The sequence below is a fragment of the Microcaecilia unicolor genome, chromosome 11, assembly GCF_901765095.1.
Source record: "Microcaecilia unicolor chromosome 11, aMicUni1.1, whole genome shotgun sequence".
NCBI classification, from domain to species: Eukaryota; Metazoa; Chordata; class Amphibia; order Gymnophiona; family Siphonopidae; genus Microcaecilia; species Microcaecilia unicolor.
This window is the reverse complement of record NC_044041.1, coordinates 184,754,924-184,768,708: the sequence shown is the minus strand read 5'-3', so window position 1 is coordinate 184,768,708 and position 13,785 is coordinate 184,754,924. Positions and strand designations below refer to the sequence as shown.

The window sequence follows — 13,785 nt, the reverse complement described above, 5'->3', positions numbered from 1 at the left end:
ATTTCATGATCATTTTCACCCAGGAGGTTTTATGCCTTTATATTCCTGATAAACTATGTATGGTTAGTGACAATTAAGACAAGAGCCTTCTCTTTTCTCCATCTTTCATACCAAACTGCTGTCCACAAAAATATTTGAACCACCCTATTATTGTAATTGATTTAAAATTTTAACTAGAGAACGACACAGGGTGTTCTCATCTGCACAAGCCTTGAACATTTATGATTTTATATTTAAACCTTTTTATTAAAGTATAAAAAGGAATATTATTCTGTACAACTGTTTATAAATTAGATAAAAAACAATAACGAGCGACCAAAATAACACTCCCTTCCAACCCCCAACAATAGGATTTCTACTATCCCAAGGACCCCTAATCCACTCTGTTAAAATGCCCAAAGGGACAAAATACAACCTGTTCTGTATGCCCTATGAAGGGCTATTATGATTTTTTTTAATCTGTGGATGAATAAATGTCAATTAATCATCTCAGGGTTCAGTCTAGCTCTTCAGTCTTTCACAGTCCTTCTCACAATAGAAAATGTCCCCTCAGAGGATGTGTTGGTAACAGGAATGCACAGGATCCCCTGTGCAAGTTTTGCCAGTTTTGGCCAGCATTTTTGCTTGCTAAATCATCATCTGCATCACTCAAACATAAATAACTGCCTGATTCATTAACAATAGCCTTCAAAGGAGGTATTGTTCCATAAAAGTCACTCATAAAACTGCTAAATTTCCATTTTCATACTTTTGGAGGGGAGTTCTTTCATAGATGTGACGCTTTCTGGGAATGTGGATTGTGGAGGATCCCGAGCATTCCATTTTGATCTGGTTTTGGTACAATCTTGTCAAAGATTCAGTTGCCTGTATTTTTACATCATCTGGGAAGATATTTGGATTGTCTTTTAGAAGTGGGTGTAGAAGACAGCCAACACCATGTAGTGGATGAAAAGGCAAATATAAGTGTTGGTAATGCTCTTTGATGTCAGCAACAATGGATGAATCTATTGCAGTAACAGTAAGATGCCTGAGCAACTGGACACGTGATGGAAGGACATTGCACATGAAGGAGTCTGATCAGCAGACAAGACCCACTGCCACATTAAAGGCAGAAAAGACACAAATATCATTTAATAGTACTTCATTTAAATCCAAAAACAGCTTCTGGAGGTTTTTATTACTGAATTCAGTTGCCAGTTGTCCACAATGTGTAAAGTTTTTACATATTGATATAGCATTTTATAGATACTGTTCCATTTAGTTGGAACAGCCTGTTTAAGGCTAGTCTCAAGCTTTTAGAAAATAACATGGGGACGAAATCTGTCCCATTCCCGTATCACTCACTAATGTTAACCACCTATCAAATTCTAAACAGGTTAAAACACAAAAAAATAATAAAATGTAACATCCTGCTACACTGCTTTCAAAGAATATATGTCAATCACTCCTACCTCGTTAATGCACAGCTAACTCAATATTCAGATAAGGATGAAATTAAGTCAGGCACTGATTTGGGTTTCTACAAGCAATAATTTAAATTGTTTCCTAAATGTTTTCAGTTCATAACTGCAGAGAAAGTAGTTAAGTTTTTTTTAATGAACAATTCTAACCTCTGTTCCAACTCCAGGTTGTGATCCTGAATAAACATTGTCAGGCGGGGGACCTCCATACTTCCTCTGTCCTGTTGTTACATCCAGAGTATATCCTGTTCTCTCTAGCAATGTCTGAGAGGATTAAAGAAATTACTACTCCTTATCAAGTGTTATCATATGCATACAATATAAACAAGTACTGACTAGCACATTAAAAAGTTTTAATATGTCTGATATAATGCATATCATTGGAAAGCTGAATTATCTACTCTGGAAACTGTAAGCAAAACTTACAAAACAGAGCTGCTTGTTTAGGTGCACTTCTATCTTGTGAGAGCACAGGGGGCAAAATAAAATACACTCTAAGCTCTCAATACAGTACTAAGGAGAAATTAGATCTTACCTGCTAATTTGCTTTCCTTTAGTCCCTCCGGACCGGTCCAGGAACTGACTTGTGGGTTATGTACTCCTTCCTTCCAGCAGGTGGAGACTGAGAATTCTGAATGCCCTGAGCCAATAAGAGCCCTATGCAACTAGCCTGAGATTCTTCAGTAAATAAGTAACAAAGCAGGAGAAGAAAAACGAAATATAAAACTTCCCCCTTCCTCTGTGCCACCGACAATGTAAGCAGCTAATCCATACAAAGCAAGATAGCAACACCTCCCTGCCGAACTGCCCAATGGAAAAAAAGAATTCCTCTTTAAAATAAACGAGATCTTTGTGGTTTTTTTTTTTTAAAGCAAACTACAAAATAGCTCATACTGAAAACAAACAACCAACACCTATATACACCGTACACTGATCTGGGAGGGATCTGGACCGGTCCAGAGGGACTAAAGGAAAGCAAATTAGCAGGTAAGATCTAATTTCTCCTCCCTTAGCGTCCCTCCAGACCGGTCCAGGAACTGACTTGTGGGAAGTAACAAAGCAGTACCATTTAAAGTAATCCTGCCGCGAGAACCCTCGCCCCGAAAACCGCTTCCTGACGGCACTGCACATTCAATCTGTAATGTTTCCAGAACGAATGCAAAGAAGACCAAGTTGCTGCCTTACAGATTTCCAATGGAGGAACCAAGAAACGTTCGGCCCAAGACGCTGCTTGCCCTCTAGTAGAATGAGCCTTGATCCCACACGGAGCTTGCTTACCCAAAAGAATGTAGGCAGACTATCATTTCCTTCAACCACCTAGACAAAGTTGGTTTAGAAGCTGCTAGACCTTTACAGAAGCCGCCGATAAGGATAAACAAACGATCTGAGCGCCTAAAATCCTCCGAAACATTCAGATAATGCCTAAGAACCCGTTTAACATCAAGTGACCGCAATCTGCGTTGATCTTCCGAACCCGAGGAAGAACCCAATACTGGCAAAACCACCGACTGGGAAAGATGAAAACGAGAGACCACTTTAGGAAGAAAAGAATGCACTGGCCGCAACACAACACGCTCTTTAGAAAACTCCAAAAACTGCGATCTGCAGGAAAAAGCCTGCAATTCCGACACCCGTCTGGCCGAAACAATGGCCACTAAAAACACAGCCTTGAGTCAAATCTTTAAGAGAACAACTTGGTAAAGGTTCAAAAGGAGGTTTCGTAAGAGCAGTAAGGACCAAATTAAGATCCCAAGACGGAAATACCACTCTCGAAGGAGGCCGCAAAAGACCTACCCCTTTAAAAAACGAGACACATCTGGAAGACTCGCCAAGGACTTTCCCTGCACATGTCCCCGAAAACAGGACAAGGCTGCAACCTGAACCTTAAGGGAAGCAAGAGCTAAACCCTTATCAAAACCATGTTGCAAAAAAATCCAACATCTGCGGTACGGAAACACGTAAAGGACAAATACCTCGATCCACACCCCATACTTCAAATATTCGCCAAATTCTGATATAATTAAGAGAAGTGGGACGACGACGCGACCAAACCATGGTAGAAATGACCTTGGAAGAGTAACCCCCTTTATCAAACGCGCCCTCTCAAGAGCCAGGCCGTAAGACAAAATCGAGCAGGGTCTGGATGAAGAATTGGCCCCTGAAGAAGCAGACTGGGATGATCCGGCAATCGAAGGAGGAGAAGCATCTAACAGACGCAGAAGATCCGCATACCATGGACGACGAGGCCAATCTGGAGCTACCAGAATCACCTTTCCCTCGTGTGCGTCAATTCTTTGTAGAAGCCTCCCCAACAGAGGCCACGGAGGAAACGCGTAGAGCAGACCCCGAGGCCACGGCTGAAGAACAGCATCCACCCCTACCGCCCATGGATCCCTTCTGCGACTGAAGAAACAACTTACTTTGGCGTTGAGATGGGTGGCGAGTAAATCAAATACTGGCCACCTCCACTGATCTACTATCATCTGAAACACTTGCGATCCTAGAGCCCACTCTCCGAGATCCATAATATTGCGACTGAGAAAATCTGCCTGCACGTTTTCTGTTCCAGCTGCTACATGCGACGCAGACAGAGCAGTGACATAAGCCTCCGCCCATGACATGATTCTTGATGAATCCAGGTGCAACATGCGACTCCTCGTTCCTCCCTGCCACCGCGGTCGCATTGTCTGATAGAATGTGAACCGACTTCCACTAGGGAAGAAAACGCCACCAGAGCTTGACTGATCGCCCTGGTTGTCAGGAGATTGATCGATAAGGAAATCTCCGACAGACCACTGGCCTTGAACACTGTGACCCAGGCAATGGTTATCACTGTCCATTTGGGCTGATCTAAAGGCATGCCTTTGATCAAATTGGATGTCCTCAACCACCAAAACAAGCTGCTGCGTTCTGGCATCCGCAAAGGCAACTTCATGTGTATCGAGTCTGTCTGAGGAGACCACCGGGACAGGAGAGCTACCTGAACACTGCGCATGTGTGCCCTGGCCAAGGTACTGCCTCTATCGTCGCCGCCATGGAGCCCCAACACCTGTAAATAATCTTGAGCACACGGAATCTGGCTGTCCAACAAAGCGGCAATCTGAGATTGAATTTTGAGTATCCTCGCCTGAGGAAGAAGGACGCAACCTTGAGCCGTATCGAACACAACTCCCAAATATTGTAGGGTTTGAGACAGCACCAACCGACTCTTGGCTGAGTTGACCACCCAACCCAGGGACTGCAGAACCTGAACCACTCGATTCGTGACCTGAAGGCTCTCTTGATACAATTTTGCTTGAATCAACCAGTCGTCCAAATATGGGTGAACTAAAATGCCTTCTCACCTGAGCGCCGTTGCGACTACCACCATGACTTTGGTGAAAGTACGCGGCGCTGTGGCTAATCCAAAAGGAAGCGCCCGGAACTGAAAATGCTTGCCCAGGACGGCAAAACAGAGAAACCGCTGATGCGCCTTCCGAATTGGAATATGCAGATAAGCCTTCGTCAAACCAAAGCCGTGAGGAACTCTCCCGGCCGAACCGCCACTATCACACAGCGCAAAGTTTCCATCCGAAAACTTGGAACGCGAAGAGATCGATTGACCGCCTTTGAGATCTGAAATTGGCCGGAAAGAACCGTCTTTCTTTGGAACCACAAAATAAATGGAATAACGACCCTGCTCGACTTCTGATGGAGGAACCGGGCAAACCGCCTGCAGCTGCAGAAACCTTAACAGAGTGTCCTGAATCACACCCGCTTTTAGCAGAGAACGGCAGGGAGATATAGAGCATCGGATAGAGGACGAGCAAACTCTAAAGCATAACTGTCTTGAATAACCTCTAACACCCAACGATCTGAAGTGATTTGGGCCCACCTCTGAAAGAACAGCGCCACATGAGCTCCTACCGGAACCAGAGGCAAGGCCCTCACACCTTCATTGGGCTGGATTGGTAGAGGAGGGAAAGGGAGAGGGAATCCTTACCTCCCCAGCGGGACCCGCGAAAGGACTGATTCCTCTGAAAAAAAACAAGAGCGCTGCGGAGGAACAGCTCTGATGGACCTAAAACGACGGAAATCTCGTCCTCGACCACGACTAAACCCTGAAAAGCATTGAGAAACTCTAGGACGATCATCAGGAAGACGAGGCACCTTGGTATCTCCTAAACTATTAACCAGCTTATCCAATTCAAGGCCAAACAAGAAAGAACCCCGAAACGGGAGCTTAATTTGGATTTAGACACAGCATCCGCAGACCAGTCTTTCAGCCACAAAGACCGACGAGCCGCCACAGAAAGAGCCATGGACTTCGACGACGCCCTCAACAAATCATACAAGGCATCTGCTAAAACAGCGGACCCCGTCTCAATCTTAGCCAGTTCTGAATCAACAGAAGAAAAATCATCAGAAGCCCTGTCCAAAACTTGTTCAGCCCAACGAAAACAGGCTCTAGCCACCAAAGAACCATAAATAGCTACCTGCACTGCCAGGGAAGAGACGTCAAAGGTACTCTTCAACAAGGAATCGAGCCTATGGTCTTGCACATCCCGAAGAGTGGTACCACCATCAACCGGTACAGTATTGCGTTTAGTGACCGCGGAAACCACCACATCCACAACAGGTACCTTAAGAAGAAATCTATCCCCTTCAGGAACTGGATAAAAGCCGAACCATGGACCTAGCTAACCTAAAAGGAGAATCACGGAAATCCCACTGTGCCTGGATAATATTCCTAATATGGAAAACAAACCAGCAGATCAGTATAATATCCAAAAAGACTTTATTGAGGACACAGTGTATGAAACAAATGCCCGACACAGGCCGTGTTTCGCCCAACAATAGGGATGCGTCAGGGGCAAATTATATGTCAAAACAAGAATATAAGGAATCTTCTTCATAAAAAACCAGAATGAGCAGCATAAAATAGAATATTCTGGATGACGCCAGATAGACAATGAATAGCCTGCTAACCAAGGCTGGAAAAAAAAAAGTCTAATTCCCTTGACCAAAAGATCAACCTTACGCACCCCAGGAACTGCGGAAGGATCCTCCTCAAAATGCAAAGTGTCGGCCACTAAGGAGATTAGCTCCTGAAGGTTTTCCTTATGAAAAATCCGTACCACCGACGGATCTTCACCTGTAAATACTGAATCTGACCCTGCCTCTGCGGGACCAGATTCCCCCAACTGAGTCTCAGACTCTAAATCCTCCAAAGTGGGCATATCCAGCTCTTGATCCGATACCTGATCTTCCTCTAAACACTCAGCCTCTCTAACTCTCTTGACTGGTCTACTCTGGGACGGAGGAGGATTCCCTGAAGCCACAGAAGTAAAGAAATGGGGACCAGACTGCTTCAAAAGAAAAGCCTGGTACATCTGAAGAACAAATTGTTGGGGAAAACCTTCCTCCAGAACCCCAGAGGCCCTGCCATAGACTGATTCTCATTCAAACTGACAGGCTGGAGCTCCGCCGAAGATGGAGCAGATAAAATGGCCGCCGTTACCACCAAATCGGGAGTGCGAGCCGGCTCTAAGGACCATGAAGACCGGACCGTCACCGACGCACCCAACGTCTCAACCGAAACCGCTGAAGAAAGAGAAACCGCCGGAATCGGCAAATCAGCTGATTCAACGGCACTACAGTACCTGCAAGCGCCGGAGGATCCCACCCCACCCCCGGCGCTGACAGACCTTACAACGGCGCAGCTTTTCGGCCATCCCGCGGTCCGAAAGCTGCAGAGCAGGGAGATTCTGCACTTAAAAAACAACAACGATCCGAGTGCCAATCTCCTAAAAGAGCCCACTCCCCGAGCTGCTGTGCCGTTTGCTGCTGGAAATCGGTACTCTATCGATTCGTCCCTTTTATTTTTTCCTTTAATCTAAAAAGGGCTGCCTCTCCTGAAGCTTCAGTTCTCTTCCTCCGAAGAGACTGAGCTGTCCCCCGAAGGCAATATACTGCATGGAGGTATAGAGGGGGAGGGACCCGGTTACCCCCCCCCCCCCCCCCCGGGTGTAACACCCCAAGGCTGACTGAGGTGTACACTGCACCCAGTCACAACAGAGCCGGGGCACAGAGGAAACAGAAATACAGAGTCTAACCAGACAACAAATCCACTTTAAAGACTCAACTAAAAAAAAACAAAAAAAACCCTAATCTAGAAGACAGAGAGAGAGAGAGGAGACGAAAGGTTCACCCTCCTTCCACCTGCTGGAGACTGAGTTTACTGAATCTCAGGCTAGTTGCATAGGGCTCTTATTGGCTCAGGGCATTCAGAATTCTCAGTCTCCACCTGCTGGAAGGAAGGAGTACATAACCCACAAGTCAGTTCCTGGACCGGTCTGGAGGGACGCTAAGGAAATGGACAAATTTTATAGCACGGCTACTATAGTTTTATTCAGATGTTATCCTATGTGTCAAATGTGCAACGTTCCTAGTCTATATAGAAAACGTCTGACTACTCTAAACACAGGAACCACAGAGTAGGAATAGACATGTGGCCTTCCAATAAAGAGCCAAACAAGGTCTAAGAAGTAAGCCAACAGTCACAGTGTTTAATAAGACAACTATGTAAAGACTAAAATGACTCAACACGGGGCCGTGTTTTGACATGGAACCGCCTGCTTCAGGAGCCATAATCTACACACAGATGAAAAAAAAAAAAAAAAAAAAATGTACGAACACATTCATGGATATCAACACTATAAAAAACAAACACTAATAATAAGTTCACAAAAAGAGGTGGAATAAAAAAATGTATAAACAAGAATACACAGTCAATAGCAGACATAAATCTAGTTAATATATATATAATCAGAAATCATTGTAAAAAAAATACATGTAAAATGAGCATGGTAGCTATAATGAAACCCACAGAGGAGTACAGTTAAGAAGATAAAATAATTTCTATCCAACCGTAAGCAAATTCCAAAGTAGATTATCTTGAGCAAAAGTATCAGTTCAAACAATCATGTAAATATATGATTTTATTTTATTTTTTTAATTACACATTCCTTCAAATATGATTTCTTTGTAACATATGGCCCATAGATATTCACAGCATTGGACATACTGGACATATAAATACTTCTAAAAGTGCAATCTCCAGACAACTAATGACTAAATTATCCTTAATTTATCCTCGATACACATTGAATAAACTAACCTGTTAACCCTTGGGGTAGTGCTGAGGCTTCTCATAAAGGAGCAGCAGGTCACTGCCACAACAGTAAGATATAAAAGTACTGGATGGTTACAGGAGTCTTCAAACAAAGATTCTTGATTAAGAATAGTGTGTGTTTTAGCCAAAAGCCAATTTCTTTGAGTGGACCATTAACCTTAGATATCAGTTACTAAAAATGCGCTAGGAAGACAATGATACAAACTAAAGATGCATAACGAACAGAAACAACAATGAATATAGAAGCAGGCATCTATTAAGCTACTTAACATTCTAAACTATCTCTAAGCAGAGTGTATTTAAATTACAGTGATAACCCTGTTTTTAATGTATTTAAAAAGGAGGGGTAATGTTATCATCAGTCATAAGAGTATCATATATATTCAAAATCCAACCTACCAATGGCACTCAACCACCAGATATATCTCTAAATAGATAAAGGAAAATTTGACTGTACCTTCCAAATAGGTCAAAGCTGCATCAGTGTCTAACCAAAGCAGAGTGGGAAATCAAATCACTTGCGCAATGGGTGCATTTATAAAGGAAGCAAACTTAGTTTTGAATAAAAATGATGAGTGCAAAGAACAATCAAATGCCTCAGTTTCCCCAATGACTAAGCCAGTCAGTACCAAGTCCTGGGAAACAGCCATGGTACTAGAACCAGCATCCTGCTGAGCCCCCAGCGGCAGGTCAGAAACTGTAAACATGCTCCGGGACAAACACACAGCGCTCGAAGTACCAAGGTTCGAAGAAAGCACCGTGAAGCCTGCCAAAAATTCCCCTGATGTCCCTGCAGCAGCTCCCGGACTAACCTGCGTGATGAAGTCGGGCAGCTGAGGGCCCAGAGGAGGCTCAAGGACGGACTCCAAACACTGCTGTAATTTAAATACACTTGGCTTAGAGACAGATTAAGTAGCTTAATAGATATGTGCTGCTATATTTATTGTCATTTCTGTTCCGCATGCATTTTTAGTCTGTTATCCTTGTCTCCCTACAATATTTTTAGTAAGAGGTATCTTGATGTTCCACTCAAAATTTGTTTTGACAAAACACACAAATTATTCTCAAATATCTCTCTCTGAAGGCTCCTGTAACCATTCAGTACTTTTAAATCTTACTGTTGTAGCAGTGACCTGCTGCTCCTTTATGAGTAGACTCGGCACTAACTTAAGGGTTAACAAGTTAAATAACACATATTGAATAAACTAAGAGTAATTTGTTTGGAGACTGCACCTTTAGACATATATATGTCCAATGCTGTGAACATGTATGGGCCATATACTTGGTCTCCCCTTTTTCAAGGAATGCGTAATTTTTCTAAATAAGTTATATTTAAAGGACTATGTAATTTTTTTTAGTTGGAAAAAAAACATTTACATGATTGTTAGTTTGAACTAATACTTTTGCCAACACAGTCTACTTTGGAATTTGCTTATGGGTCAATAGAAATTTTCTCTCATTATTATATGGGTTTCATTATAGCTACCCCATGCTCATTTTACATATATTTTTTGCAATGATTTCTGGTTATATATACTAACTAGGTTTATGTCTGCTGATGTATTGATTGTATTTTCTTGTTTTTACACTTTTTATTGTATTTTTTTTTTGTTTTTACACTTTTTATTGCAGTATTTCCTTTCTTATGGCTTTTTATTATTAGTGTTTAAGTTCTTTATAGTGTTTGTTGATATCCATGAAAGCGTTTGTACATTTCAAAAAAAAAAAAAAAAAATTTTCATGTGTGTTTATGTGAAGATTATACGACTCCTGAAGCAAGCGGTTCCATGCCGAAATACAGCTGTGTCGAGTCCTTTTAGAGTTGTTGTTTTAACACTGACTGATGCCTTACCTCTGGAACCTTGTTCGCCTCCCTATTCTGTGTGGTTCCTTTGGTTTTACATAGGGGAGTTTATTTTCCCTTTGTGGTTCAGTTGGTTGTTTACTCTGAACACAGTTCATTTCACAGTTCAAGGCTTTCAAACTTCAGCTTTTTATTGCCTTTAAATGACTGCATATTCTGAATTAGCCAATAAGTATATCAAGTCATCTGAAATTTTCATGGTATGAAATAATTTAAAATAAAACCACCCCAAAAACTAACCTTAATTTTTGCTTCATCTGGTCCCTTTGTTGATTCTTGAACTTTGCTGCCCTGCTTCTCTCTTTGCCTGTAGGTTTTCATAACTCCACATAAAAATGCACTTTTGTTCTGAAATCACATTTGGTAAAAATTAAGCTATAACATATTAAAGAATAAAGTCTTGAAGTTTTTAAAACCTGTACAGAGAAAAAAAAAAGAAGAATGAACTGTCAACCATTAATAAAAACAGCGGCATCATTTGTCAAAATCCCACATTTTCTAATACCTTATTAATCCAGCATCCAAATTATTTAGGGATATACAGGAGCAAAAATTGCTTAGAAAAGCAGCAATAACCAAAATAGTTATAAGCCTCTGTCTACATGATTTTCTCCGTTTAAACAAAATCTCATTCATGTGTCTAATAAAGCAAGGAGAAATTAGGTCTTACCGGATTACTTTCTTTCCATTAGTCCTTCCAACTATTCCTAAACTTGTGGAATTGTTGTGTCCATCAACCAGCAGGTGGAGATAGAGAATTAAAAACTGAGCAGACATCTCTCTTGGGATCCAGTTCAGCTCCTCAGAAATTATGTAGACAAGTAGAGATATGCAGGAAGCACCATGCAAGGAGATAGTCGTTATTTGATCATAACTTCATATGGACTAAATATCTCTGAAACTTGGGTAGGCCTGTGGAATAGGAAGGACTAACAAAAGGAAATTTATCAGGCAAGACCTAATTTTCTCCTTCTATTACGTAGCTTCCCACTATTCCAGAACTTGTGGGATGTTCAAAAGTAATCCCTAGAGTGGGTGGGATCCTGGTGCAGTCACCCTGAGGACCGAAGCCCTAAAACTGGCTTCCGAGAGTGCCACAATGTGCACCCTATAGTGCTTTGCAAAGGTATGCGTCAACCAAGTCACCACCTTGCAAATATTTTCCACAGACAGTAAGGTAGTTTCCACCCAGGATGTCACTGTATGTCCTGTAGAATGAGCCTGCAAGGCTTGAGGAGCCTCCTTCCCAACAAGCAATTAAGCTAACTCAATAGTCACCATCAGCCATCTAGCTGTTGTGGACTTTGAAGCACAAACGGTCTGTTCGATTTGTGACACTCATTCACGACTTCCAGATACCTGAGGACTATGCACATCGAGAAGCTTCAAGGACTAAATTAAGGATCCATTCTGGAAACAGAGTACAAAGGGACGTTGCAAGCCACCTGCTCCCTGCAAGAATCGAACAATATCCAGGTGATCCGCAAGAGAGATCTTCTGTAGTCCGCTTCAATTTCCTGCGCTCTGTGAGGAAGATTCTCTCTCATGCTGTATTGAATAGAACACCCAGATAATACAGCGTTTGCTATGAGTTAGTCTGCTCTTCTTGAAATTGATCGCTAACTTAATGACTGCAGAAGACAGACAACTTTCGCCCTCGCAGCCACAATGTCCGAATAGGACAACAAACGAATGAGTCAGTTGCCAATATACAGGAGAATGTCAATTCCCTAGCACCAAAGTTAGACCGCTACCATCACCTTGGTAAACATTCTTGGTAGCGTGGCAAAGCCCCGAATTGGAAGTTATGGCCCAGCACTGCAAAATGCAGAAACCTCTGATGCAGCAGCCTTATGAGTATATGCAAGTACACCTCCTTGAGAATGAGAATGTTGAGAGATTCTTCCTCTTGAACTGAGGCTATGACTGCTCTGGAACAATGGCCCAGAGCATCAGCAACATTGAGCCTGCAAATAGGTGGGATAATGTGGGATACAAATGCAATAAATAATAATAAATAATCTACAGTGGCCTGAACACTGACCATCTTGGTTCCCTTTCAACAAGGAGAATGCAAGAAGAGGAGCGACTGGGCAGGAGAATTCCAACTTGTAGCCTTCTGTAAGAGTATCCAGAAATGGTCTGAAGTGATTTTGGCCCACTCTAAAAATCCTGAAAACGTCTTCCCACTGGAGGAAGAGAAGAGTAGACCATCTCACATAATTGCAAAGCTCTGGAGGCATTGTCTGCTCTAGCTGAATGAGAGGAGGACTTCCTGTCTGCACGAAAGGAAGATTGGAGTGCCTGAAAGCAGGATTCAGACTACACTGCTGATAACTAGGACGGTACCGTATGCTGTCTTGAAACAGAGAGCCCCCCACCCCCCCGGAGATGGACGGGCAGAGGCTTTCGGCTAATCACCTGGCAAACGCTGTGGCTTAGTTCTCTCCAGTTCCTTCATCACATTACCGAGATCTTCTCCAAACAGCCACGTGCTCTGAAAGGGCAGTTTAACTAGACATGACAGACGCTGCATCCGGTGCCCAAAGCCGCAACCAGAGTTGCCAATACATGGTGACAGCAAAAGACATACTGTGGGCCGTAAGCCATAACATGTCGACTGCTGATGCCACAGTGCACAGCTCTTGCCATGAACGAGCTGTGCACTATCGCTTGAAGGCCTAAAGAGGCCACTTCAAAAACTTGTTTCAGCAAGCCTTCTAGCTTCCTACCCTGCAGGTCTTTAAGGGCAAAGCCCCCTTCCAGCAGCAAGGTTGTCTTCTTAGTCACAGCTGTAACCAGGGAGCCCACTCTGGGAAGCTGCAATTTATCTTTCTCCTCCGGAACTAATGGGTAGAGGAGAGACCCATTATGCTGTATTCAGGCTTGAATGTCTGGATGTATCTGGAAGGTTTAGAAGGGCCTCTAAGCCCCCTTATGATTGGCAAAGATGGAGCTCCTGATGCCAAAGCAGAAGGCTCCTCAATGGAAAGCACTGCCTCAGAAATAAGAGTACTGAGCTCCTCTTTATGAAACCTCAGTACTTTCGGATGATCTCCCTCCTTCAACAATGACTCCTTTGAATACACTGAGGACACATCAGATAAGGAGGGAGAAGCAGAGATAGCCTCATCTGCCCACTCCTAAAGGTCAAAATGAGATCTCTAAGGAGCCAGAGGGCAGAGAAATTAAAGCACCTTGCAGCAACTCCGACTGTCCCTGCTTCAGTAAATAGGCCTGGTGGAAGAGCAATATAAACTCCGGTGAAGAAAAAGATTCCGATGCAT

The 13,785-nt window shown here is 43.0% G+C and overlaps 1 protein-coding gene across 9 annotated transcripts in view; it reads right to left on the bottom strand.

Moving 5' to 3' along the window:
* The window catches only part of HNRNPR (heterogeneous nuclear ribonucleoprotein R), an 87,033-nt gene that overhangs the window by 19,410 nt on the left and 53,838 nt on the right, over positions 1–13,785 (bottom strand). For all 9 annotated transcript variants that reach the window (XM_030218964.1, XM_030218965.1, XM_030218970.1 and 6 more), the window contains 2 exons: positions 10,739–10,846; positions 1,611–1,724 (listed from right to left, as the gene is read on the bottom strand). In XM_030218964.1, the coding sequence (XP_030074824.1) occupies positions 1,611–1,724; positions 10,739–10,846 (222 nt within the window). The remainder of the gene's footprint in view (positions 1–1,610; positions 1,725–10,738; positions 10,847–13,785) is intronic.